Genomic DNA, 24,570 nt, shown 5'->3' on the forward strand with positions numbered 1-24,570 from the left:
ACACTCCGAGCCTGGAGCCCAGGTCCCAGCGCTGCCAATTTGGAGCCGCGGGACCTCGGCGCCAGTGCTCCCCGCGGCTGTGCGCTAGTCCTGGCCGCCACCACCCCTCTCCGGGCGCTCACGGGGCGGGAGTCCGCTGCAAAGAGCGTGCGCACCTGCCCGCGCGCTCCAGAGCCGACCTCCTCGGGACCGCCCGCGGTTCCCCACGAATCACGCGTACTTGGAGGGCTGGCAGAGAAGGTACGGGAGTCTTAGGGGGTGCCCCTACCGGCTACCAGGGTCAGTGGCGCGGGCTTGGTCACGTCGGGGCATCGCTAACCTTTTGGCGCAGCTGATCTGGCGGCGGGGCCGGGTGCAGCCTGGCTGGAGAGGTCTGGGGCTGTTTGCGCACGGACCTGGGGATAGAAGAGAGGGGCTAAGAGGCCCGCGAGGCGGTGCCGAGCGGAAAGGTAAAGCGGCACAAGGAACGGGGCTGGAGAGGGGATCGCGTCTTTCATCGGGGTACCCTACAATGCGTCCCCAAAGAGCACGGCACTACCGCGCCGGGGAAAGGTGTTGGATCCGATCCGACGCAAGTCCTTGGGGGATCGGTCAAGAGGGGGCAGGGGCCGGCGGCGGCTTCGGCAGCCTCGGGGAGGGGAGGCGGCGCACCGGCCATTTTCGGCTCGGGTGGAGCTAAGTTTGGAATCCGTAACCTGGAGGTGAAACCGCCCTGGTGTCCGAGCACAAAAACGGCTGCAATCCGGTCACGCATCTTCGGTGCGTAAAGTGTGTCATCTTCGGTGCGTAAAGTGTGTCTTACCTGCCAATCCTGGAGGAAAAGACTGACAAATGAAATGTATTTTACAGAACCTCACCCGGCATGGAAATTGATGTTTTCTTGGTGCGCGCGTGCGTCTCGCTTTGCGCGGGTTTGGGCTAGTCTGCGGAGAATGATTTGGGGGAAGGGGGGAGTGAACCGTTTTTAGGCTCGAAAGGAAAGGATCAGTCGGGTTCTTAAACTCCTAGGGGAAGGATGAGGCCGGAAGGAACACACTTTTCATGGTCCTCCTTCCAGGTCTCTTCTCCGGGAAAGGCGTCGCGGCGCCCCAGAACTTAGTTATGCTGGCTGCGGCGCGCAAATGGCTGCTGGATGCCTGTGTGTCTTCATTAGTATGGACCCGGAGGGCGGTTTGGTAGCAGGGGGCTTCCCTGGGCCGCGGGGAGGGGTCAGAAGTCGGAGGCTGCCGAGGTGGCGCAGCAGGGCCAGGCGCGCGCTGCCTTTGGCTTACCGGTGTGAAATTGCCTAAGTGAGATGGAGCTCTCCGAAGTTGAAATTTCTACTTCAGGTCACCAGTGGGCATATGGCTCCTTTCTGTGGCATTACGTGTTATTTTTTTCCTGTGGTAACGTCTTAGCAGCCTGCGTTCACCAAGTGCGACGTCTTTGGTGAATCTGCACAAGAAGCCAGGGTTTGCCTGGCTGGTTTTGGTGTGCTTTTTCCGTGCGTGCGGGAGCTGTCTTCCCAGACCGGGTGGTGGGGGCGGGGGCGGGGGCGGGGGGGGGGTCCGCTCGGCCTGCAGAGCTAGGTTTTTCATTGGAGGAATTAGCATGTTGCATGTTGCAGGGAGAATACACGAGGTTTTTAGGAAGTCCTCAGCGCCCCAGCCCACAACGTTCACCTCGGTCTTGGTCTGTGTTTGAACAAAAGCCTGGATGTTGAGACACTTGCTTTCCTGACTGTCAGCAATACACATCAAGCTCATTATTGGGGGTGGAAGTCCCCCGTCTAGGAACACACAGATAGTCTGCGCTGTTTCATAAAGTGCCTCCGTTGTGAAAGCCTGTGACCCACCCACACGCCCCTCCCCCACTCAGCTCCCTTCCCCCACCCTCCGCCCCACCCAACCTCCCCCACCCCCACCCCCACCCCTCCAGCCCTGTGTCAGGGCGGAACAGCCATCAGAGATGATCCAGAACCGCTGAGAAATATGCCAGACCCACCCCCACCCCCCCCCCGCCCCGCCCCCGAGGAAGTGCCCCCCCACCCCCCCAAGGAAGAGATTTTGCCCTACAGACACTTCAAACCCTCTAACTACCTGAGACACTGGGGCTCCACTACCTTTTTCTTTTCCCCAGAGGCATTTCTGGCAAGTTCTCCCAAGCATTCCCGACTCACTAGGCTCCAAATTGGCCCTTTGTCTCACCCAGTAAACTGGGGTTAGCATTTGAATGGGCTCACTTGGCTCCTTCAGTTTAGGTGGGGTGTGTCTGGTGAGGAAATTCGCTCAAAAAAAAAAAAAAAAAAACAAAAAAAAAAAAAACCCTGCAGGTTGAGCCCGTAAGTGAATTACTAGCCTGTTGTGGTTATTTCTCAGGAGGGGGGGGAGGGGAAGGAGGGGAGGAGGAGAATAAAGCTACTTAAATGTGATGGTCTGCTCTGGCATTAGGATTTTCCTTTGCTCCGTGGATCATTTACTTAATAGAAATTTGCTTTTTCTTGGACAGAGGTCCTCTTAAAACTCAACTTTCTGAGTTGGAAAATTAGAGCAGTGGTCACATGCTGTGTGCTGTCCAGCCATCTGGCCCAGGTTGACCTCGAAAGTTTGGCAAACAAAACTTTTCATTTATGTTTATCGGAACTCAAGAACCGGGAAGTGTAAAGTTTGGAATTGTTTTAAGAGGATGTTTCTTTAACGCACTCGAAGCTGGTTTTCGCCCCCGGAACTGCTTACAGCCGTTTCGCTCTTTAGCCCTCACTTTTAGCAGCTGGGATGGAAGAGTTCATGAGGAAGCTGAAACTTCCATGTGGGTAAGAATGAGGTCTTTTTTTTTTTTTTTAAATAATCTGAATGGCGTTTACTCAATTTACCTGTGTTATCACCGCTCTTCCTGCAGACGGAAGCTATTGAGAGGAAACTGAGCAGAAACCATGGTGTAGGGGAAAGCATGTATCTGTAACAACAACAACAACAAAAAACCAATTACTAAACTCAAATTAAGCTTCCAGAGGTGAGACGCCGGCTCAAGGGCTGCCCTGCTCTTAGAAATTGCCCAGCAACAGGGATCAGGCTCTCCCATTATATCTTTAATCCCCCTGTTCCAGAATGAGGGATGGGACACCTCGCCCTCCCTTCGGGGTTTTGACATTCATGACCATTTCCTGAATCTTGCTGCCCCACGAGTGGACAGCAGGACCTGTAAGCCCCAAGGACCTCTAGGCCTGGGCCAGCCCCAGCACCTCACTGCCTCAGTTTCCTCACACGGACAATGGAAGGAACTGAATGAGATGTTCACAGTATCCCCTTCAGCTCCAAATGCGTGCGGGCCGATGAAGCCCAGGCTTGCCCAGTCTCACTCCGTCCGTGACTTTAACGCTAACGGAGCCAAAAAAAAAAAAAAAAAAAAAAAAAAAAAAGTTCAAGGGTGACCAAATAAAAAGCACCGGTTGTGAAGGAATCTGTTTTGCGTTGTTCTCATTTTGATTCTATCCGATCTGTTTTTGAATGGGTGGCAAAAAAACGGTTCAAGGAGGCAAGTTAGGGAATACAGAATCCCACTGGGTCCTGTTACTAGCCTGAAGGGGAAAAATGGCCATCCTTCCGAGCAGATCTTTAAGTGTTTGTCTTGTGCCTGCTTGGTCCCCTCACCTGCTCTCCCCGATCTTCGATCTTCGTGTGTGAAAACAAGCTTTTCCGAGTGGGGGGAGCAGGGGGCCTGAAGCCAGCGTTACTGCAGCCTGGAGGTGATGCTACCTGCTCTGGGAGAGAGCGGTCGGACAGCAATGACTCGTGTCAAGTGACCACGAGTGCTTGAATGTATCATTCAGTCACTCGTAAGTGTCCTGATTAGGCCAGACCTGCCAACGCAGCTCCGAGGCTGCAGCTAGTTAGGATAAACCCATTTCCTTAGCTCCTGTGTTTGTTTTTATTATCCTTCCCTCCCAAGAGCTTTTTCAGACTTTTTTTTTCCTTAATTGCTTCTCTCCCATGAAATTTTAATACCATAGTTATAGAAATTTACTGTATATCTGTTTCTATACTGCAGGACCTTGTAATGGCTAAGATTTTTTTTTTTTTTTTTTTTTTTTTTTTTTGCACTTCCCCCTAAACCAATTTTCCTCCATGGCAAATGCACGGGCTAGCGGAGCAAATGGAGTTAAAAAGAAAAAAAAAATAGTAATGGTTGAACATCCCAGTTTTGGTGTTTTTTTTTGTTTTTTTTGTTTTTTGTTTTTTGGCTGCACATTACAAGGCTACATATAAGATAAATCTTACTAATGTTTGGTTTTCCCTTTTTAAAAAAAAATCTCACATCTCCCCCTCCCCCCCCCCCCCCCCCAGCCCCTGGTACCTATCCTGGTGCCGGTGCCCAGTCGGTTCACATAGCAGAGAAGCCAGAATAAACAGCCTAGTGACTTAGTTCTCCCAAGGCCAAGAGTCTGCAGTGCGGGGCCCCTGTCACCTGTTGACAACGCTCAGCCAGGAAAGGCAGGGCATCCAAGATCCAAGAGGAGCTGGCGCCACAGCCCCCGCCTGCCAGCAGACTCCCCATTGCAAGGTAGAACTGGGGAGGCCGCTTTCCTGGCTTTGCACGTGGACACAGCCTATTTTTATTCTATGAGCTTATTTTAGGGTAGGCAGGCTGCAAAGTAACGGGGGGGGGGGGGGGGGGGGGGGGTCAGCGTGCACAGATGGCAGTGGTGCCTGTTAACGTGCGGGAAGGTTTGCGAACAACAAAGGGAAAGGAAGGTGTTGGGGGATCACGGAGAAAACTGGAAGGTAGTGGGAGACACGACCAGTAGGGAAGGAACAGAAGAGAAGATTTGGACACAGGAGTCACAAAGCCCGTCCGTGTTAGAGCTATAAAGACTAGCACGCACAAATAAGGGGAGATTCAGGGACAAAGAGATTCAGGGGCAACTCCGTGGCCATCTTCAAAAATCTGGTGGCAGCAGAGGTAGCGTCGGGAACAGCATTTTTAATAGCCAGGCACAGCGGTGGAGGGCCACCCTGGGGCTTGCAGCTTAGGTACCCTTAAGGTCACCTCTCCCTGGAGGGTCTCTACGGTCTCCATTCCATAGGTACAGGGGAGTTTTTTGTACACGTGCCTCAGTGGCTTCAACCAAAATGAAAGATTTACAACCTAGGAAATGTCGTTTTATAGCTCAAATCCTAAATCTTGGATCTCAGTTCAGGGAGAGGCCCCGACTCTCACACTGGCCAAGGACGGTGGCCAGCTGAAGACAAGTTTCTCCTCCCCCAGGCGAGAGCCGGTTGCTGAATACTCTGGCTTACGTTGCTGTCTCCATTAGAGTTCAAGAGGAGAACGCACCCTGGGAAATTGAGGCTCTGCGCTAACATGAGACCCACCACTCCCCTTAAATGCAGGTTACGGGGGCGCCTGGGTGGCGCAGTCGGTTAAGCGTCCGACTTCAGCCAGGTCACGATCTCGCGGTCCGTGAGTTCGAGCCCCGCGTCAGGCTCTGGGCTGATGGCTCGGAGCCTGGAGCCTGTTTCCGATTCTGTGTGTCCCTCTCTCTCTGCCCCTCCCCCGTTCATGCTCTGTCTCTCTCTGTCTGTCCCAAAAATAAATAAAAAACGTTGAAAAAAAAAAAAAATGCAGGTTACGGTGCCCAGATGCTCCCAGAGTGCCTGGAAGTTCCGCCACGATTTCCCGGAATTTTAAACAGAGCTCCCGCTAAAGCCAGATTTATCTTCTGGGATTCCCTCTTGCCCTTCTAGTCCCCACTTTTACCCCTTTCTTAGTCCCCTTCCCGGGGCACTGTTCATCTTTTCTCCCCTCCACATTCTCTGCTGCATCATCAGCTAGCCTGGAGAAGGAACCCACAGCCCAGTTCCAGCGACTGTCGAGAATGTGCGGGCCCACCGCGCTAGCACAGGCCGTCAGAGGACGGCCATGTGCCTGGCCGCAGCAGAAGTGGGTAACCCTTCCAGGTCGAGGGCTGCTGAGTTTAGCTAGCGAGCTGAATGAAGGGGTCTGAATTCCCGGGAGGAGACCCTCCGCCCCTGGGGCTGCAGCACGGGGTTTGTTAATCTGAGCAGATCGAGTGTCTCCCTAAGTCTGGTTCGGCCCATCTGTAATCTCAGCCGTGCACCTGCCCCTGACCTCCATCTGAGGCGTTTTCTCTCCGGCTGGCGTTTGCCTGAAACAGCCTGGTCACGCAGACCCTTCTGCAGACAGGAGGCTGCTGCCTCCACCGGCCGAGGCTGGCAGAGGAGATGCTAGAATGGAGAAAGATGAGCACGGCAGGTCTTAACTGAACGGTGATTAACCGAACAGCTTCAAAGTCTTCTCGCACTCAGAAAACAATGGTCACCGGGAGGTAGAAAAACAGAACAGTTGCCGGAATCCTCTTGCCCGGGGTTCTCTCTCCTTTTGGCTTTTGCTTTTTCCTCCCAGCTGGTGAAAAGATTCTCCTTTTCTGCGTTCCAAAGAAATCCACGGACAGACAGCAATGACGGGAGTGGTCTGCAGAGAGTGCTCTTCTGCAGACGGCCCCCACCCCAAACGCTAGGCTAGGAGGAAATACCACTGCCAAAAAAAAAAAGGATCATTTTGCCCGGTTTCTGCTCCTTTCCCTCTCGACCACCTCCTTCTCTGCCTGCTTTGCTTTCTCTTTCTTGGATACGGGGATGAAATGAGAAAGTTGACAGGCAGCTACTTAAACTTTGGATGCGCCTTGTGCTTTTGGCAACGACTAAGAATCCCCGAATGTAAGCGTACTAACGGCCATCTGCGGAGTGTGACGTGTGCTGGTGCAGGTGTCAATATAGCAGGAAGATGGGAGTTTGGGAAGCCCAGGGCGCCACACGGGGTCACCGAGGCAGGGGGCCATGTCCCTACAGATGGCGACGGTGCTGTTCAGAGAGCCAAGAGTGAAGAAATACCTTCTTTCCGCAGGGGGTTACTCGCTTACAAAGAGCCGAGCCTACCTGAGGGACCTGGGCCTTTTGGTGAACGGGCGGACTTTCCTCAGAAATGCGGGTTAACTGAAACATAAGCAGTGTTTCCTCTCTTGACTTGTGGAGTGTAGGCAATCTATATTCTTTTTAAGTAGCAGTTTTAAGGATCTTTTTAAGGATACGCAGTTTCCCACAGACCTTCACCTGGACTTGACAGCCCGCCCTTTCCTTCTCTGATGGATACACCCGTCTCACTGCACGCCTTTGCTCCCGCTCGCTCCCTGTGGGGACAGGGCCCAGACCCTGGCACACAGTTTTTGCCCTTGACCCCAGCACCCCCTTCTCTGGGGCACCCTGTGACTAGCCTATCTTGCCTTCCTCTTCGTCATCGGTGTGAACTCATTCACTGACCTTCCTTCCTTGTTCCTGCTTATTCCTACGAGATACAGACCCCTTTCTCTGATAGAAATCCATCCAGAATTGGCACTGTGGCCTAGGCTACCCACTACCACCTGTCACTGGCCAATCTGCATCCAGGGCCAGGCCCCATTTCTGTCTTGAGCCAGAAAGCTCACCAGTCTAGAGTATGCTCACCAGACAGCACCTCCCCCCGCCCCCCGCCGCCCCCAGTCAACCCAGCAGCTAATCGCCCCCAGCTCTTACCCTAGCGGGGTCCTCAGGTCCCCGTGGCCAGGCCCGCCAGCTGCCGTTCGCGTCGGCCAGCTCCTCAAACATCTGGACGCACTTCTGAGGCGTCTCAAGTCCCACTGCTGATCTGTGATGCTTTCAGCTTTGAACCCCCTCACGTGAGTGATTTGAGGTTTCAGATTCTGGTGGCCAGTCCCTACGGAAGAAAAAAATTAGTAAGAGTAGACAATAGGGAGCATCGCAGGTAAACAGCGTAATGTTTTCTCCCTGGTCCTAATTTACCTTTCAATTACAATGATTCCTACTCCGATCTGAGGGTCCTTTCTCAGCCTACAGCAGTGGTTTCATCCGGGGGCGATATTTTGCCTCCCAGAGGACATCTGGCAAAATCTAACAGATTTTTGGCTGCTACAACTAAGGGGCTGCTACTGGCATCTAGTGGGTAGAGGCCAGGGATGCTGCTAACACCCTACAGTGCCCAGGACAGTCCACAGCAGAGAATGGTCTGGCCCCGATGTCTACAGCACAGAGGCTAAGAAGCCACAGTCCTGACTAGGTACATGGCTCTTCTTAGATCCTCCCCTCCCGTGTACCGCCCCCCCCCCCCCCCCCCCGCCAGTCCTTCCTAGCCCACTGCTCTCTCCCGAGGCAGCTTTTCTTCTCCTCTAGTGCGCTACTCCAGATTCTGTCACCAGATATATTCCTCCCCTTGAGGGTGGTATCTGAGCCCCTGATTCCATATCCTAGAAGGATGGTTGTCACTGTGAACTTGAGGTCTCGCGCTTCCTTCGACACTTCAGGCCCACGCTCTTAATTAACAGGCCGTGAAAAACCCCACTGCGACTCCCATCCTTCCTTCACCTCTGCCGAGTCCAAACCCAAATTGGCTCCGCCACCATGCCACCCCTCCCCAAGATCCTCCCCGCTTCCCCGTGTCACCTGTGTCCCCACCGTCCAGGCGCCACACTTTGGCTTCTCTACCTTTTGTGCCTTGGGAGCACAGGAGATGCTCGAGGGCCCTTTGGGAGCCCTCTTGAGTCCCCTCATTCAGCCTTGCTGCTTCCTTCACTGCATGTGGGTCTCCCCACCTTAAAGGTCAAGGCCAGCTACGGCGTCCTTTGTTCGCTCCGGTGGGACCATCCTCCACACTCCCTCCATCTTTACTAAAACTAAGCGCAAAGCCTCCCTTGCAGCACAATTGGCATTCATCATCTCCATTTCCTACCAGAACAGCCTCGAGAGTGCTTGCCCTGAAACTTCCTGGTATCCTCAGAGAGATCTGATCTCATTCGTCCCTCTTTACTCCCACTGCGCCTCCAAGACTCTGCGCTGTGGCCTGTCCTCTTTACCCAGCTTCCCCCTTTTGCTCCTGATGGGCCCACACCTATCATTCCACCCGCCCCCCCACCCCCCAATGGCAGCCAAGGGCCCTAGCCATCCACGGAGGCCCATTTGAAACGCCATTTTCCCCACCAACACTTTCGAGTCCCCCCCACCACCCCACCACCAGTAGAGGTCTTTCCTCTCATTTTTATGTTGCTTATCCTTTAGGATGGAGTGTTGGTATCTACCCGGCCTTTATCCCCTCAGTGTACGGGCTCCCCAGGCAAAGAACCAAAGATACCAAAGAGTTGAACAAAGGGGGTCCCAGACGCCCCTGAGGATGTCAAACAAAGAGACCCTGTACCCATTCCTTGATGAATAGTGCTTTGGGGAAGCAAGGCCCGGAACGGGAGCAACCCGTCCCTTTGGGGCTCCAAACCCCAATGTCTACTGACCTTCTACTTCGGCAGGGCGCAGCAGCCCTGGGGCCTCAACTCCTTTTCCGTCTGGGACTGCTCCTCTGCATCGGGGCAGTGAGCCCTCTCCCTCCTCAGGGTCCTGGCCCTCTACCTCCAGGCCCTGGACGTTTTCTTCCTTCTCGCCTGGTCTCAGCACCGGTTCCCCCGGACGGGAGGGTTTGCCCACCGCCACCTGCGAGACCTAGGGTTGACCCCTGTCAGCCCCCAACCTTCCCTTCCAGCCTTTGTGACTTGTGGCATCAGGAAGAGTGACCCCACGGCGCCAGCCGGCCTCGAGGCGTCCCAGGCCTGGCCGCCATACGCCCGCCCACCAACCGCTTCCAACCACCCCAGCAGCACAACCTCTTAGGGCGTTCCAACGCGGCGCCCCCTATTGGACCTCCCATTCATATCCGGTTTCCGGTCGGACGCCCCCTGCTCATTCGCCAGGCCACCTTGATTGGCGTGACCCCAGCCCAATGGTTGACCCGGCACTGGGGTCGGAGGGGAGTGAGTGGACGGTCGCGACCCAGTTGGCCCATTCAGTTGGACGCCCAGAGGGTTGAGCCGTCGCTCACGGGGATAGTTGGCCAAAGTTTGAGCCAAAGTTCAGTGTTGGCATTTCCAAGTGTGTAGACCCATGGAGCTGACCTGTCACGCCTTTGGGGGGCCCCACACGTTGCCCAGAGTCCGACTTGGTCAGCTTTCTCCCGCAGCACGGCCACGTGGGTGGTGGGTGCGGGACGGTGGTGCGCCGTGGCTGTGGTCCCATCGTTCTAAGAGGGATGCGTTGGACTTAACGAGATTGGACCGTGCGTGGTTCACCCGCCTGCGGCTCGTAGATACAGCCACCCGAGCTGTGTTCCCGCTCGCCGCCGCCCACCGCTCGTGAAACTCTTCCTGCCATCTCTCCCCCGCCCGCACGCCAGGCGACCACCTGCCTCATGCCCAGCTGCCTTGCCCCTACAGGTAGCTGGCAGGTCCGTGTCACCCGCTGGCGAGACAGCCCTCATGCCCACGTCCCGGGTCGTACGTGACCCGCAAGCAGCAACTCCCGCCCGCGCCCCCCCCCCCCTCCCCGCGGCTCAAATCCTTTCGCAGACACCAGACCCTAGACCCAGAGCAGTGCGCCTGCACGCGCCAAGCCCACCCCGCCGGTGCGGGTATTTACCCCAGCCGGCTCCAAACCCACACGAGCTTCGGCGACAGGAGCGCAGCCAGGCGACCGCTACACTTGTGGCCGGGCTTAATGCCGCGCCTCTGGGGGTTCTAGCAGTGGAAAAGTAAAGCGACTGCCCTGGGATACCCATAGCGAAAGGAGAAGGGCCGGAGGGGGGCTGGCGAGGGGCTGGCGAGGAACTGGGGCCGCGGACCGACCGACCCTGCAGCCGGCGCCCGCGGCCGAGAGCGGCACATCACAGCCGCTGCTGCCGGCGCGGCACAGTGTGTATCTTTGGGTTCTGTGCGCACAGGGTTGTCCAGTCTCTGAGACCACGCTAAGCCAGCCGCAGGTCCCAACACGAATCCCGCTAACCCTTCCCCAGAACAGTAGGACCCCCGGAACTCTGAGGCCTGCACCGGATGGGGTCTCTGCGTGTGTCCCGCGCCCCCCCACCCCCGTTCCGTGCCGCGGCAACTACCGCTTAGAGGGTCTCCGTGGTGCGCGCCCAAGACCCTCTTATTCCCCTGCATCATCGTCCACATAATCGGGGGGAAAACCCTGCCTGCGCCACTCTAGACTACCGCAGGGACCCCCAGAGTGTGATGGGGATGGGGGACATTGAGTGTTTTTACAGGAGCCAGCCTGGACAAACCGGCAAACAAACGCTGCAGAAGCGGTGGAAAGTACCCTAAGGCGTTTTAAAAACGAACTGTGGGCGCACACGCGGCAGCCCCTCGCCCCTCGCCTCTCTCCGCTCTGCCGGTGGGCTTACGACCACCTGTCGCATCCCCGCGCGCGCCCGTGCCCCCTTCCCACGCGCCCAAAGCCTGGCACTCCGGACTTGGAGCTCAAGATTGGAGGCTGCCCAGGTCTGGGGGCTGCGGCTCAGGGGTTCAGGGGTATCCTGGGGTGATGAAACCCTCCTGCGGTTCCCCCCTCCCCCGAGGAGAGTCATTTGGGTCTGGGAGGGAGGGTTTTCAGCTCCTGCGCTCAAGCAGCCCGGGCCCACGTCTTGCGTCACGTGTCCCGCAACGCAGGAGAGCTCTCTCTCTCTCTCTCTGGCCAGGGGATAAGAGAGGAGAAAGACTCCAAATCAGTCAGGGAGAGGAGTGGAAGGAGCCAAAACATCCCTGCGAGGCCTGCGCTCATCGGCCCCCTTACCCAAAGTCCGGGGCTGCCGGCGCCAGGATCCGGCTCCCGGAGCCGCCTTGGCATCGGGGCCGGCGTCCTCTGGTGGCAGAGAGCGAGCACTACGAGCGATTTTCGGACCGAATCGGCACGCTCCTCAGATCCAAGCAGGCGGGGCTGGCCTGGAGCAGAGAGACAGAAAGAGAGAGAGAGAAAGAGAGAGAGCGGAGGGGACAAAGGCAGGCCAAGAGGGGCGCCGAGGGGCAGCCTGAGGGGATAAAAAGTGGCCAGGAAGGAGCCAAAACTGCACCGGCAACAATAGACTTGCTTCCGCTTTGGTCTTGGGTTTGAGGCCCTCAAGCCCCAGACCTCAAGAGGGTTGGAAAGTGAGGTTGGAGAACTTTCTAGCTGATACTTTGAATTTTTTTGAAGATATTTTTTTCACCCTAGTTCGGTTGGGTGCTCCGTCTCACGGGGCCCCAAGTTTATTTTAAGAGTCCGCCACCGTGTTATGGGCGTGCGCAACTGCCTCGACGGCAATAATATGTCAGGACAACGCGATATCCCCCTTGAACTCGGGGAACAGCCCGAGCAACCACCTTTGGAGGCCCCAGGGGCAGCTGCCCCCAGTCCTGGGCCTGGCGCAGCCGAAGAGATGGAGACCGAACCGCCTCACAGCGAGCCCGTCCCCCTCGAGATTGAAGGCGAGGCCTGTGGACCCCCCGAGGTCTCCGGACCCAACTGCCAGGACCTGGGCCAGGCCATCGAGGAAACCAGAGCCCTCGGAGGCTACAGCCCACCTCCCGAGGAAGCCATGCCCTTCGAGGTCGAGCAGCCCAGCCCAGGAGGCTTCTGGCCTACCCTGGAGCAGCCCGGAGACACCACTGGGGCCCATGCAGGCCCTGAGGTCTTCAGCCCAGCGGTCATGGAGCCCGGAGCCTTCGATGATGCCACACCCGGCCTGGGAGGCTACAGCCCTCCACCTGAAGAAGCCATGCCCTTCGAGTTTGAGCAGCCTGCACAGGGAGGTTGCAGCCAGCCTCTCCTGCAGGTCTCAGACCTCGCTCCAGGAGGCCCAGGTGCAGGGGTCTTTAGCACTCCTCCCCAGGAGCCCGGAGCCCTTGAAGCCCTTGAAGCAACCACAGGCTTCAGAGGAGACTGTAGTCCTCCCCCTGAGGAGGCTATGCCATTTGAGTTTGATGGAGCAGCCTTTGGGGACGACAGCCCACCCCCCGGGCTCCCCCGAGCTATCCCACAAATCGACGGCGGCAGCATCGGCCAGCCCGCGGCAGTCGCGGTCCCGAGTGCGGTCCTCCTCGCTCCCGCCGCGAACGAGCCCCCCCTCTGGGTCCCCGGCGCCATCGGCAGCCCATCCCGAGAGGCTGTCAGATCTCCTCCACTCTTCGCGGGCGACGGCCCCCCGATGGAGATCTCCGGACCCCCGCTCGAGATTGGCAGCGCCCCCGTTGGGGTCGACGACGCTCCCGTCAACATGGACAGCCCCCCAATCGCGCTTGACGGCCCGCCCATCGAGGTCTCCGGAGCCCCAGTTAAGAGAGAGCGAGCAGAGGGAGAGAGACCCCCAGTTGAGGGAGAAGCAGCCGAGATGGAAGGAGGCTCAGCCGCCGCCTCTGCTGCAGGGAAAGGAAAAGTCCCCTCTCCCGGGGACGGAGCCCCAGCGGCCGGGGCCGACCCTGCTTCTCCAGCCGCCGGGGCAGCCCCAGCCGCCCCTGACGCTCCAGCCGCCGGGGCAGCCGCTGCCGCCCCTGCCGCTCCGGCCGCCGGGGCAGCTCCAGCCGCCAGGGCAGCTCCTGCCGCCCCTGCCGCTCCGGCCGCCGGGGCAGCCCCTGCCGCCCGGGCAGCCCCTGCCGCCCCTGCGTCTGGAGCCCGACCCAAGCTCCGCTTCCTCCGACCCCCCAGCCCCGAGATCCAGGCTGCCGATCCGCCTACTCCGCAGCCTACTCGCGCATTTGCCTGGCGGGGCAGGTCTGGCCGCGGCCGCGACGACGACGAGAGGTCGGTCAGCAGCGACGACGACCACAGCAGCGATGAATCCGACGATGGGACCTCCGGATGCCGCCGCTGGCTGCAGCCCCGGCGAAATCGCCGCCGCCGAAAGCCCCGGCGCAACTTGCTCCGCAAGTTCCTCCTGCAGGCCTTCGGGGGCTGCTTCGGCCGATCCGAGAGCCCCCAGCCCAAAGCCGCCCCCGGCCCCAAGGTCAAGAAGATTCCCCTGGCGGAGAAGCGCAGACAGATGCGCAAGGAAGCCCTGGAGAAGCGCGCCCAGAAGCGCGCAGAGAAGAAACGCAGCCAGCTCATCGACAAACAACTCCAGGAAGAAAAGATGGGGTACATGTGTACGCACCGCCTGCTGCTTCTAGGTAATGCGGCGGACTCTGCCCGCGGGGAGCAGGGCTGCCCGGTGGGGCTCGGGGCCTGGCTGCGGGAGGAGGGGGGTGTCCAGGCCGAGGCGGGAAGAGACTGCTAGAAAGTTCCAGCGAGGGGCCCGAACTTTGCCCTGGGAGCGGGAGGGGGCCTCGGCTGGGTGTGGGTGGTCGAAGTATGTGCCCTCCAGGGAGAAAAGTGGTGCCGAGCAACACTGAGGGTCGTTTCCGGCTGGACAAGCCAGCGCCAGCGACCGTAAGACGCCCCCGAGTCCTGGGGTGGGGGCCGGCAAGGAAGGCGGGGGCCTCAGGTGAGCCAGGAACTGCCGGGGAGGGGCCCCGGGGTCCCCCGGGCTGAGCCGCGGTTTGGGGCCGCGGGCGGGGGGAGGGGGGCTGGGGTCGTTGGGGAAAGGTGCGCCCCCGCCTCGCCTGGCCCTGCTGCTTGGACGCAGACAGCTTGTCGTTGGTGTCTGTTGGTGTCCATATTGTGTCCGCCTGTGCATGATATGCTCAAGTGTCCCCCAGTTCCCATCGCTGGCACCCCCAAATTACCCGCCGACCGTGTACTTGTACTGGGGAACGGGCTGTCTTGTGTTTTGCGCCATGGCGCGGGCAAAAACTTTCCGTGTTTGCACACACTCTGGAGGTACCTGAGCGCTGGCGCTCTGCGGCGGGCGGCGCGAAGACTGCGGAGGAGAAGGTGGTGGGGCATCTCGGGGAATGAGTTGGGCCCCTGGCGCGGGGGAGAGGGGGCCGCCTCTCGCCGGCCTCCATAACCTTTTTTCTGTGTGTCTTTCTCTCTTTTTTCCCTTTGCGCTAAGCGTTTCCTCACTTCTCATTCGTTCGCCAAACCCTCCCGCCTTTACGGTTGAAAAACCAGACACTCAGGTATCTGGGGCGTCGGGGGCGACACACGTTAAGTTCGATATTCTGCACACACTCAGCTCACCCGGGGTGGGGGGGGATGGAGGGAGGAGGGGGAAGAAAAGAAACAAACCAACAAACAACAACCGAAACCCCCACTTAATCTGCTAAAGGCAGGTCTGGATCCAAACCTACACGGGGCTGGTTCCAAGAGGGTGGGCGTGGCTGTGTTTAAAAAATATGAAATGATTTTTTTTTTCCTAGGGAAGAGCCCGAGGTAAGCCAATCATTTACGCTTTTACAAAGCACAGTAGGAGGGGCTTGGTTTAAAAAGAGTATTAGGCGTTGGGAGTGAAATGTTGTCTTGTCTCTGAAATGCAATTAAAATAAAAAAAAGTTTGTTTTTAAATGCTTCGAGTATATTTTAAGCATGTGGACGAAGTGTGGTAAAAACTGTGAATATGACTTGTGAAATATGTAAATGTGAATCTTTCCAAGCAGCTTTAGCTGGGGGCAAAGAGGATCAAAGGTAACATCCTCTGCCAATGGACTTGGGATACCAAGAAATGTAAAAAGGTCTTGTGTTCTTTAAGCACATCGGATATGTCCCGCCACCCTCCGCCTTCCCCTCCTTCTCTTCATCTTTGCCACCTCTCCGCGCCCCCTCCCCTCTCTAGGGCCCTCCCCCCCACCTCCCTCCCTCCCTCCCTTGCCCTCCCCCCTCCCCCTTCCCCTCCCCTCCTCTCCTTCCCCTCCCCTCCTCTCCTTCCCCTCCCCTCCTCTCCTTCCCCTCCCCTCCTCTCCTTCCCCTCTTCCAGCCTTACCTCAGCTCCCATCTGAGACATGGGCTTCTCGTGTCACACCGGTCATTAGAGCGGTCGTTAGCGGTGGTCTGCATGTGTGGCTTGAATGAAAATTTCCCAAGTGAAGCTCACAGTCTAAATTTCTTTATTGTGTTCTCTAAGACCTTTCAAGGGATTTGAAGATCACAATGTCTAAAGCCGTGCTCCATTTGTTTGTTACCTATCATATAACGTGTGATGGTTTTTTAGTAATGACATCAGGCACGTGACTGTTTGCTTTTGTGACACGTGTGCCTTTCACACATCACAGTTTTAAATGCAGTGGTCATTAGCTGTGCCCACCCGGGGATATCACGACATCATCATTTTCCCAAACACCAATAGAAGGGAAGCAGCTTTAAACGTGGGATGTCCCAACTCCGCTGAAGCCACAGACAGAGCCCTTAAATGACAAGGCTCTGTGTTTCTGCGGACGACTGGTTTTGCCATCACAGTCTCATTGCAGTATTCCAAGCGTAGCCCCGAGAAGCTGGCCTCTGGTGAGGAGGGGACACGAGGGGGTACAGACGGGAAGCCAGGTGACCGTGTCCACCTGACCCCTAGTTGGCGCGTCCCTGACACGCTGGGGCCTCAGTTGCCTTGTTTGTGCAGTGAAGCTTTCCCAGCAGACCTCCATGTGTGGAGACCCCTATTCTGGGGGCGGGGTGGGGGGTGGGGGTGTCAGCACAGTCCCCTCAAACCAGGACTGTTGGCTTCAACCACAGATTATGCAAACGCCAGTCCTGCCGCAAACCGTCCACGTCTGGGGCCAGGTCTTAAGAATATCAGAAGCTTAATTTGCTCACCCTTGTTTTGTATCCAGGGTGAAAAATTCACCTTAATGAAAAGAAATTTGCTGGGGTCATCCTACGATTGCCCTGACTCTGCTCTCAGGGTGCCACGGGTCCAGAAGCCCTGACCTCAGGCTACATCAGACATGAGCCTGAACTAGGCAGCCAGCGTCACCTGCTGCAGTAAATGCCATTTGTCCAACCGGGCTCATTTCCCGCCAGGCTTCATTCTGCCAAAGTGGCGAGAGAGGTCCCCCATCTCGGTGAGGAGGAGGGTGGGGGAGGAAGGATGAGGACTTACTTACCTTTAGGACAAGAGTTCTCACTAACAGTCAAATCCTAGCATCCTAACCTAAAACAAGACATCCATATAGTCCTGCCGCTGAAAATGCAGGTCAAAAGACCATCCTTTGATATGGTTCCTGATTTGTGACGTGCTTAACAATTGTGTGTGTGTGTGTGTGTGTGTGTGTGTGTGTATAGATACCATTTCCATTTTTCCTGCCCAAACACTTTAACCACATTGCAGGGAACTTTTTAGAGGAGATAGGTAGGTAGGTAGATCATCAATAACATGACTGAAATTCTAGAATATGTAAGAGAGGAAGCTTTTTTCTTATCTAACAGTATTCAGTAATAGACTATTTCCATGTTTTTGGAAACCCAACTTGGGTATGAATCCCCCATTTTTTAAGAATTGAGGGGCTTGTAGATGAGAATTTTGTAGTATCTGCTACATTTATTAAAAGCGTTCGGGTAAATGCTGTATATAATAATGGCCATCCTGCCATGACACTTTATTTATACAGTGAATCTCAATTAATTGTATGATAATTTATGGCACCAGGTGCAACAAGGCTACATTGCGTCCCATCAAGCAGGAGCGCCTCCCCCCCGCCCCCAGCACAGCCATTTTTCTGGATTCAGAATGCCTCCACTGAACTCTTTGGTGCAGTGAGAAGGACATAGCTTATCAGGCCACCAAATCTGTAGAATTGAGAGAGACTTTTACGATTTTCTCTGTCTCCCACTAGTATTTCATGCTTCTCAGAGGCCAAAATTCTTCCTTGCCTTTCAAAATTTGCCAAAAAAAAAAAAAAAAGTTTTCTATACAGGTAGGTTCCTCTTTATAATTTGCCCACATCATGTGTATCGTGGGAACCTGAAATCAGGCAAAGAAAAGTAGGGTTCCTGGGCCTTTTGCATACCACCCCCCCTCCTGACTTGAAAGGATAGCCTCCCTGCCTTCAGGTATTAGTAAGCAGTAATAGTAATGATCACATAGCCATGATACCGCATCCTTTCTGTATTTTCTGTATTTTTAAAAGCCTTTCATCTAAGTCACATTTGCCCTTTGAAACGGCCTTGGGCAATAAAAATGTGATAGGACCCCATTTCATAGGCAAATAAACCAAAAGCTCAGAGATTAAAATGTCAGGGACTTTTGCTCAAAGACTGCAAGGTAAGTGAAGGAATCGAAAGTTCCTAATTCGGATGAGACGGCGCTTAACACAAGCTGTGGTCATAAGCGATAACGCGTTGTGTAAATGTAAAGCATGATTGTTAAGAGTGCTGTGTGCTCTTCAAATCCCTTGTCAAACGACAGGTGCCTAGTAGGTCTGCTTTCTGAAGTGTAGCCAAGCCCGACAGATCCTGGGTTATAAATGTCCATTGAGTGTACGTGAACCGTGAGCTCCCCCGTTTCTGAGATAACCTGTCATCGCTATGGTGATCTTTGGTTTCCACATTTGCTTTAACTCATCTGCCAACACTGCAGTCTTTGTTTGTTGGGCTTTTTTTTTTTTTTTTTTTTTTCTGTTTTCACTGCAGGTTTTCTTAGGAATCTTGTTTAAATCCTCTGTGGTTTCCTTCACTGGGGTCTAAAGCTTTCCTTCTTACTCAGAGTTCCAATAATAATAATAATAATAATAATAATAATAATAATACAACAATAGATGTACTTTTATGCATAGGTGCCCTACATTTTTAGTGTTAGACTAACAGACTGTTTAAAATCATCTTGGCCTGGATCGAATAACCCTATTACAATAATTCTTGTTTAATAGTCTTCCTAGTGATTTTTTTTTTTAAGTAATCTTTACTTTTAGTTGGGGCGAATTCCTACTTACCAAGAGTCAGTACATAGCCTTAGAATGATCACCTTTGACTTTTATGCAGGAATGCTGGTATTAAGCACAAATAAATATATGGATACTTTTTTTAAGAGAAGGTAGCCTAATTGCCTAGATTTGAAACTTCTCATACTGTCATGCCTCTCCTTCTTTTCAGAGTCAGTTTTCCCACCAAATAAAACTGACCCTCACCCCCAGCAAAGCTGTGGCACTTCCAATGCCTCTACCTAAAGTAACTTTCAGGAGGTACAGAGACGGCCTTTCACTCAACAGAATTAAAGTTGGTCTCTACGCTTGGTTTCTTTAACTGGTGGCAAAGGGGTTCTTTCCAGACCCACCTCGTGCCTCCTGGGGTTCCTGGTGGAATGTGAAATTAACATGCCATGTGTCCATTTCAAAGTCCCCTTTTGCAGGAAGATTAGGAATTTTCAAAATAGGAGGGGCAGGGCCAATTGGTATGAGAGGGTTGCCCCCTACCAAGTGAAACAGTCAGCCTCATTAACCCTCTCCAGCCCTGGTGGTCCCGCAGTAACAGGAACTCTGAGACCGTGGCCCTGCTGCGCTCTCCTTTAACAGACTTCATTGGGTTATACCAGAAGGGACTTTGTCCCATCAGGTTCCTATTCTGGCCTGTGGTCACCTTGGGCAGGAGACCCTGACCTCTTCAGGGAAGGAGACTCAGCCTGAGTCTGTCCCTCTTTGGAGAGATTCTCCTACCGGAGAATCAGCAAATCCCCAGTGGCCTTTCCCAAAATGAAGAGGAGAGGTGGGGTACCCCAGATACAAACTACCACGGAGGCCAGGGAGCCTCGGAATGAGGGAGGAGAGGGCCATTTCCAGAAGCCGAGGAAGAGACATTATTCTTCCTGGATTCTTCTAAAGAGAGGACCAGATACTACAAGTGAAGTTTTCCCTCTAGAAATTCTCAACCCAGTGCCACATGTAAGTGCCCAATAAATGGTAACCATTGTTTTTAGAAATTTACTTCTCAGACTTTTCTCTCCCTGCTCCAGGTAAGATTTTTTTGGGGGGGAGGGGGTTCTGTTTTCTATATTCCCCACGAGACGGCTACTTGTAAGTTCTAAAAGTACTAGGCGCCCATTCTTTCTGTCTCTACCTTTCAGAGTACGCTCTTTGTCCACATTTTATAAGTAAAGGTCAACTCGAGCAGGAGACAGACGACACCTGCCAAATTTATGACTGCGTGAAGTCACTCTCAGGCGAGTGACCTGGCCAAAAGATGAGGGGAGATTTTTTTTTTTTTTTGCTTGTCCTGAAAAAGTTTCCCCCACCCCCCACTCCCCACCCTTCTCTTTTTATTATTTATATTATCCTCCTCTCGATAAACCAACTCCAGACTGTGGTTGAACCCAGGGACCTGAGCACAGATAGATCGTTCTATGTTTACCATACATGCAAAAAAAAAAAAAAAAAAAAAAAAAGATTGTTTTTAGTTTTCCTTCCCGACAGCCAGATGGTGAAGCAGGCCGGCCAGTGGGGACTGAAGAAGAGACCTCCAACAATGAGGTAGGAACCACAAGAAAAAGCAATGTTTGACTTTCAATTCTTGTCGATCAACACACACTCCATTGAGACGTAGGATGCTCTCTGGTCCCCGACAAACGGCACCCACAGGTGCTCCCCCTGCACAGCGGGGGGCTGTGACACAGGCAGAATGTTCAGGAACCGATCTGTGACAGAGCAGTGAAGATGAAGAGAAAGTGTGCCTCTCTCGTACTCCCTTAGAGGGAAAATCCCAAATTGCTTTGTAGAGTGATTTGTTAAACCTCAGGAGAATTCGGGAGCCTTTGACTCGTGGAGCTCTGCCCACAGAACTTGAACATTAGATCTTACTAAATGCTTCCTAATGATTCACTTTGGGGCGAGGAAAGAGGTGTAAAGGTATAAATTGTTATCTGATCCCCAATTTATTATGAGTCAGTCAGCGTTTCCCACATCTCACACATTTGGTGTGTGGGACAGAGTTAAGTACCTGAAGCTTCCTTCAGTGCGTTGAAAAAGGGAAGGAAAAGGTCTTGTACCCACTCTCTAAGGAGTGCCATGGTCCAGCCCCGTGTCACCAGGAGACCACAGTCGCGTCTCCCCGGGAGGTCATCGGGGCGAGAGGCTCGCCCTTGATTACCACGGCCCTTGCCTCCCCCAGCCGACAAACCTTGTAGCCTCTCTCCTCGTTCCATTTTGAACAATTTTTCCTTTCATCAAACTGATTGCTAGCGTGTAGATGACTGTGAGATTTTTTTTTTTACAGGGAGCCCAGATTCAGGTAAGTTTGCAGGATTTTTGCAAAGAAGGAATAACGCTTATGTTGATAGCCCAAAACTAAAGCCAGGCGGTATGATGGAGGCCGAGGCCGAGGCGGCCTGTTTCACCGGCCTTGGCCCAATTGCAAAAGGGAAATAAAAACCCCAACCTGTCCAGAGTAGATGGCATTACTCAGGAAGGATATGGGTATTGAGATTCCTGGGCACGTGAACACGTTGTTCTCACCAGGTGTCATCTTCTTGTCTGTGGTCACTCCTGAGTGTCCAAAGGACTTAAGCAAAAGCCTCTGAGGTCCTCATTTATAACAAGTCAGACATTTGTCATCAGTCCCTGAGCTTTTTGGCCTTGGGCTTCTCCATCTTAGAAAGTGTGCATCTTAATTCCTTACAGCCCTGTCTGTATAGGTACCTCAGGCCTGCAAGGTGCTTAATTAACATATGAACGAAATCACATCCGTCATTCAGGGGTCTTTCTGTCCACTGCCCCCACAGGGATGAGTTTTTCAACGAGTGACTTTAGTAGGGCCCAGAGATGCCGAAGGTGAGTTGATATTTCAGGTGGCCACTAGATGGTGAGGCGGCGTAAGGCAGAAGAAATGTGTCACATCTATGATTAAATGAGAGGGGAAGGGGACAGGCTGCGGGGGATGGGGGAGGGTCCTGCTCTGCTCTCACCCCCACCCAAGAAAGCCACATCTAACAGGCCCCAAAGCTTCGGTCAAACCCGGCCTTTTGTTTTTAAGCTGTGACATCTCCCTGTTGGCTCTGCCCTAGGGTTTTCCAAGCATTTTAGGGGCTGTGTCTTACAGGAGGGCCCTCATAGCAGTCATATTGATATTCTGTCACGAAAGCTGCCTGTTGGAGGCACCGTAGGATGTCTAGCAGCATCCCTGACCTCTGCCTACTGGATGCCCACCTCTCTCTGTCTCTGTCTCTCTCTGTCTCTCTCTGTCTTTCTCTCTCACACGCACGCACACGCACGCACACCCACGCACACCAACCCCCGAACCCCACTACGTACAGACACATTGTGACAATCAGAACTGTCTCCAGTCATTGCCAATGTGCTCTGGGGTTGATAACAGACTGCCCTAACGTTATCAATATCCAATTCTGGGCAAGACAGAGATCATACATGTCATAACCTGAACACCTTAAAAAGAGAAGATACCTTCAGGGAAAAGGTTGTTGACTTCAGTTACTAATAACCAGTCCGAAATGTTTACTGCAATGGTAGCAATCCTGCATTCTTGGGTGGAAGTCATTTCCAAAAAATCTCAGAAAAGAAGGCGACCCAGATGACCCGACACAGAACAGGAAAGGGCATGATTCCAGGGAAGAAGGTAATGAATTGGTCTAAGACTCTGATTAACGAGGTCAGTCCCATAGCTAATCAATGGGCCGGGATAAATCAAGGCTTAAATAGATTTTAACCCTTCCATGATCACTCCTGCCACTCCGAGGTTCTTTCGGGGGCCTCTATCTGTCGCAGGCTGGGAATTCTCCCTCTGTCTTGTGTCTACGAAATCAACTCCCTCTGCAGCCTAGAGAAGGATGCCAGGGTAATCAGGACTGGTGCTCAGATGGCAGTTAATATATCCGCGCTGGGATGGCTGGGCCCCACGTTGCGTATGTCTCCCGCAGAACATTAATGGAATCTTAAATTGGGAGCACGCACGCACACGCGAGAATATAGACTCCGTCAGCTGGGTCGCCTCAGTCCCGGGTCCACAGGGAGCCAGCCCACCGCACGGAGGTGACCCATAACCTTTAGCCACTGATACTTCAAGGCAGGAAGTTACCTTTGCAGGGAGCTGGGGGGCAGTGGAAGAAATGCCTCTGAATGACTCCCTAAGGAAGGTAAAACAGGATCTTCTAGAAGTAAAACGTACTTGTGCCAATAGAAGTAATAACCCAAGGACGTTTCCTGATGGAGAGTCTTGTACTTGGTCTTTGATAAGACGGTTGACGCCCCCTGGGCCATGCTAGGGCAGGTTCTATAAGCAGTATCTCTTGTAATAATCGTAACAAGACGAAATCATAATTTTAGTTTTGAACAGCGGCCCGACACCCCCCTCCCCCACTACCTCGCACCTAAACAGCCTCTCCCCCAGGTAGTTGTAATGGAAGAAGACTTTCTTGCTTCTTTCCTGTATTTTGAGCCCAACGCATTTACATTCTGGCCCCTCTCTTTTGACAGAACTTTTAGATGTTACAGATTCATCAGAAACTTAATTTTTCTTAAGCAAAGTGGTTTTTTTCTTTTTTTTTTTTTTTTCTTAGAGTGTTTGGAATTTGTGATCTTTAAGTTAGTTGCAAAGTCCAGAAGGGGGGGGGGGGGAGTAAGAGAATAACTACTCTCCCCCCACAGACGTCTGTACGAATTGAAACACTTTTGCCTTTAGTATAAGGATTACTTTTGGGGGAGGGGCGGAAAGTGATTGGTAGTTTGATAAATTATATATTGGACGTGTACATTTAAAGATATCCTTTTTTTAGATATTTCAAGTTTAGCTAAGTGAAGTGCTCCCCTAACTAACACATCCTTATTACAGAATCCTCGAAATATTACCCAAGGCGTGTTTTTTGAATGTTGATTTTGACATCTTGCCTGGGACCAAGTACAATATCTTTCCAAGGAAATGCTTAGAAGGCTCCGGGCAGAACCCAGAAACAAATGCCAGACATTAGGGGAAAATTTTTAAAAGTTGGGCTGCCAGAAGACTAATAGCTATTTATAATTAAACATTTCTGTGATTTCACTTCTTCCTTTTCAGCTGCTAAAAGGGAAGCGTATTAGATCATTTTGTTTTACAAACAAATGACCAGGGCTGGTTTTAAGATGGACACTGGCAGGAGGGTTTCCCCTTTCCGAGTGGGAGTTTGGGGAACTTTTCCTGATGGGATCCAGTCGTTTTGGAGCACTCTTAGGAAATCATTTATCGTGGGGTGGTTTGGCATCGGTGATGGTTCTTTGCACGTTGCTCTGATGGGGGAGGGAGTCTGATCTGATGGGGGAGGGGGTGGGCAGAGGATCCTCAACTTTTCTTGGAGGGCCCTAGGAGAGTGGAAAGAGAGCACTGGCTTAGGCGTTAGGGGATTCTCATTCCTGGGACCTTGGTTGTTTCTAGCGCTCTAATTCCAGGATTCCATGAATTTGCCAAGTGACATCCAGAAAGGGCCAAAGTCTGATTCTGAAAAGTGTTGACAAGGCTTCGTTTTGTGATGATTCTGCCTAGTAGTCCTGGGGTCCTGCCATGGTCAAGGGAGGGACTTAAATTTGACGGGTGGTCCAAGAGAAAACCAGGCGGTATCTCTGGGTTCATTTTATGTGTAACGAGGTGGGAGGTGGGCAGGGCTGGGGAAAAGGATTCTGGGTAGAGGACAGCAGAACCCTTGCAGACGTCTTCACCTGAGAGTTGAGCTGACAGGGGGCGGAGGGCTCTCTTTTCTTTTTCTTTCTGGTCCTGAAACCTTGACTCCCCAGAGATGGGGTCTGACTTCACAGATGAGGGCAGGCTCAAAACTGGGAGCTGACCTTTCATCCTGGAGGAGGAAGGGGTCAAGAAAAGACCATTGGGGCTAATCCTGTTCCCCGCCCCCCCCCCCCGCCCCCCCGAGATCTGCCCAGCTCAGAAATGGGAGCAGAAA

General features: G+C 53.6%; 1 protein-coding gene and 1 pseudogene across 8 annotated transcripts in view; one reads left to right on the forward strand and one right to left on the reverse strand.

The window, feature by feature from the left end:
• The window catches only part of LOC145715382 (uncharacterized), a 30,768-nt gene extending 20,656 nt beyond the window's left edge, over positions 1 to 10,112 (reverse strand). For 2 of the 8 annotated variants that reach the window (XR_014137497.1, XR_014137496.1), the window contains exons 1-4: positions 9,332 to 9,713; positions 7,569 to 7,749; positions 2,852 to 2,934; positions 320 to 395 (exon numbers count right to left, since the gene is read on the reverse strand). Coding sequence is in view for 1 of the 8 variants with exons in the window: in XM_081795371.1 (XP_081651497.1) it covers positions 320 to 395; positions 2,852 to 2,934; positions 7,569 to 7,749; positions 9,986 to 10,106 (461 nt within the window). In the remaining 7 variants the exon portion in view is untranslated. Of the gene's footprint in view, positions 1 to 319; positions 396 to 1,271; positions 1,435 to 2,851; positions 2,935 to 7,568; positions 7,750 to 9,331; positions 9,716 to 9,985 lie in introns of those variants that run through there. The other 6 variants (XR_014137499.1, XR_014137500.1, XR_014137498.1 and 3 more) reach the window with 6 other exon arrangements.
• A 1,566-nt stretch (positions 10,113 to 11,678) lies between these two features.
• On the forward strand, positions 11,679 to 14,306 carry LOC145715381 (guanine nucleotide-binding protein G(s) subunit alpha isoforms XLas pseudogene; annotated as a pseudogene).
• The last annotated feature ends 10,264 nt before the right edge of the window (positions 14,307 to 24,570 follow it).

This window comes from Panthera onca, chromosome A3 (assembly GCF_046562875.1).
Source record: "Panthera onca isolate mPanOnc1 chromosome A3, mPanOnc1 haplotype 2, whole genome shotgun sequence".
Taxonomy (NCBI): domain Eukaryota; kingdom Metazoa; phylum Chordata; class Mammalia; order Carnivora; family Felidae; genus Panthera; species Panthera onca.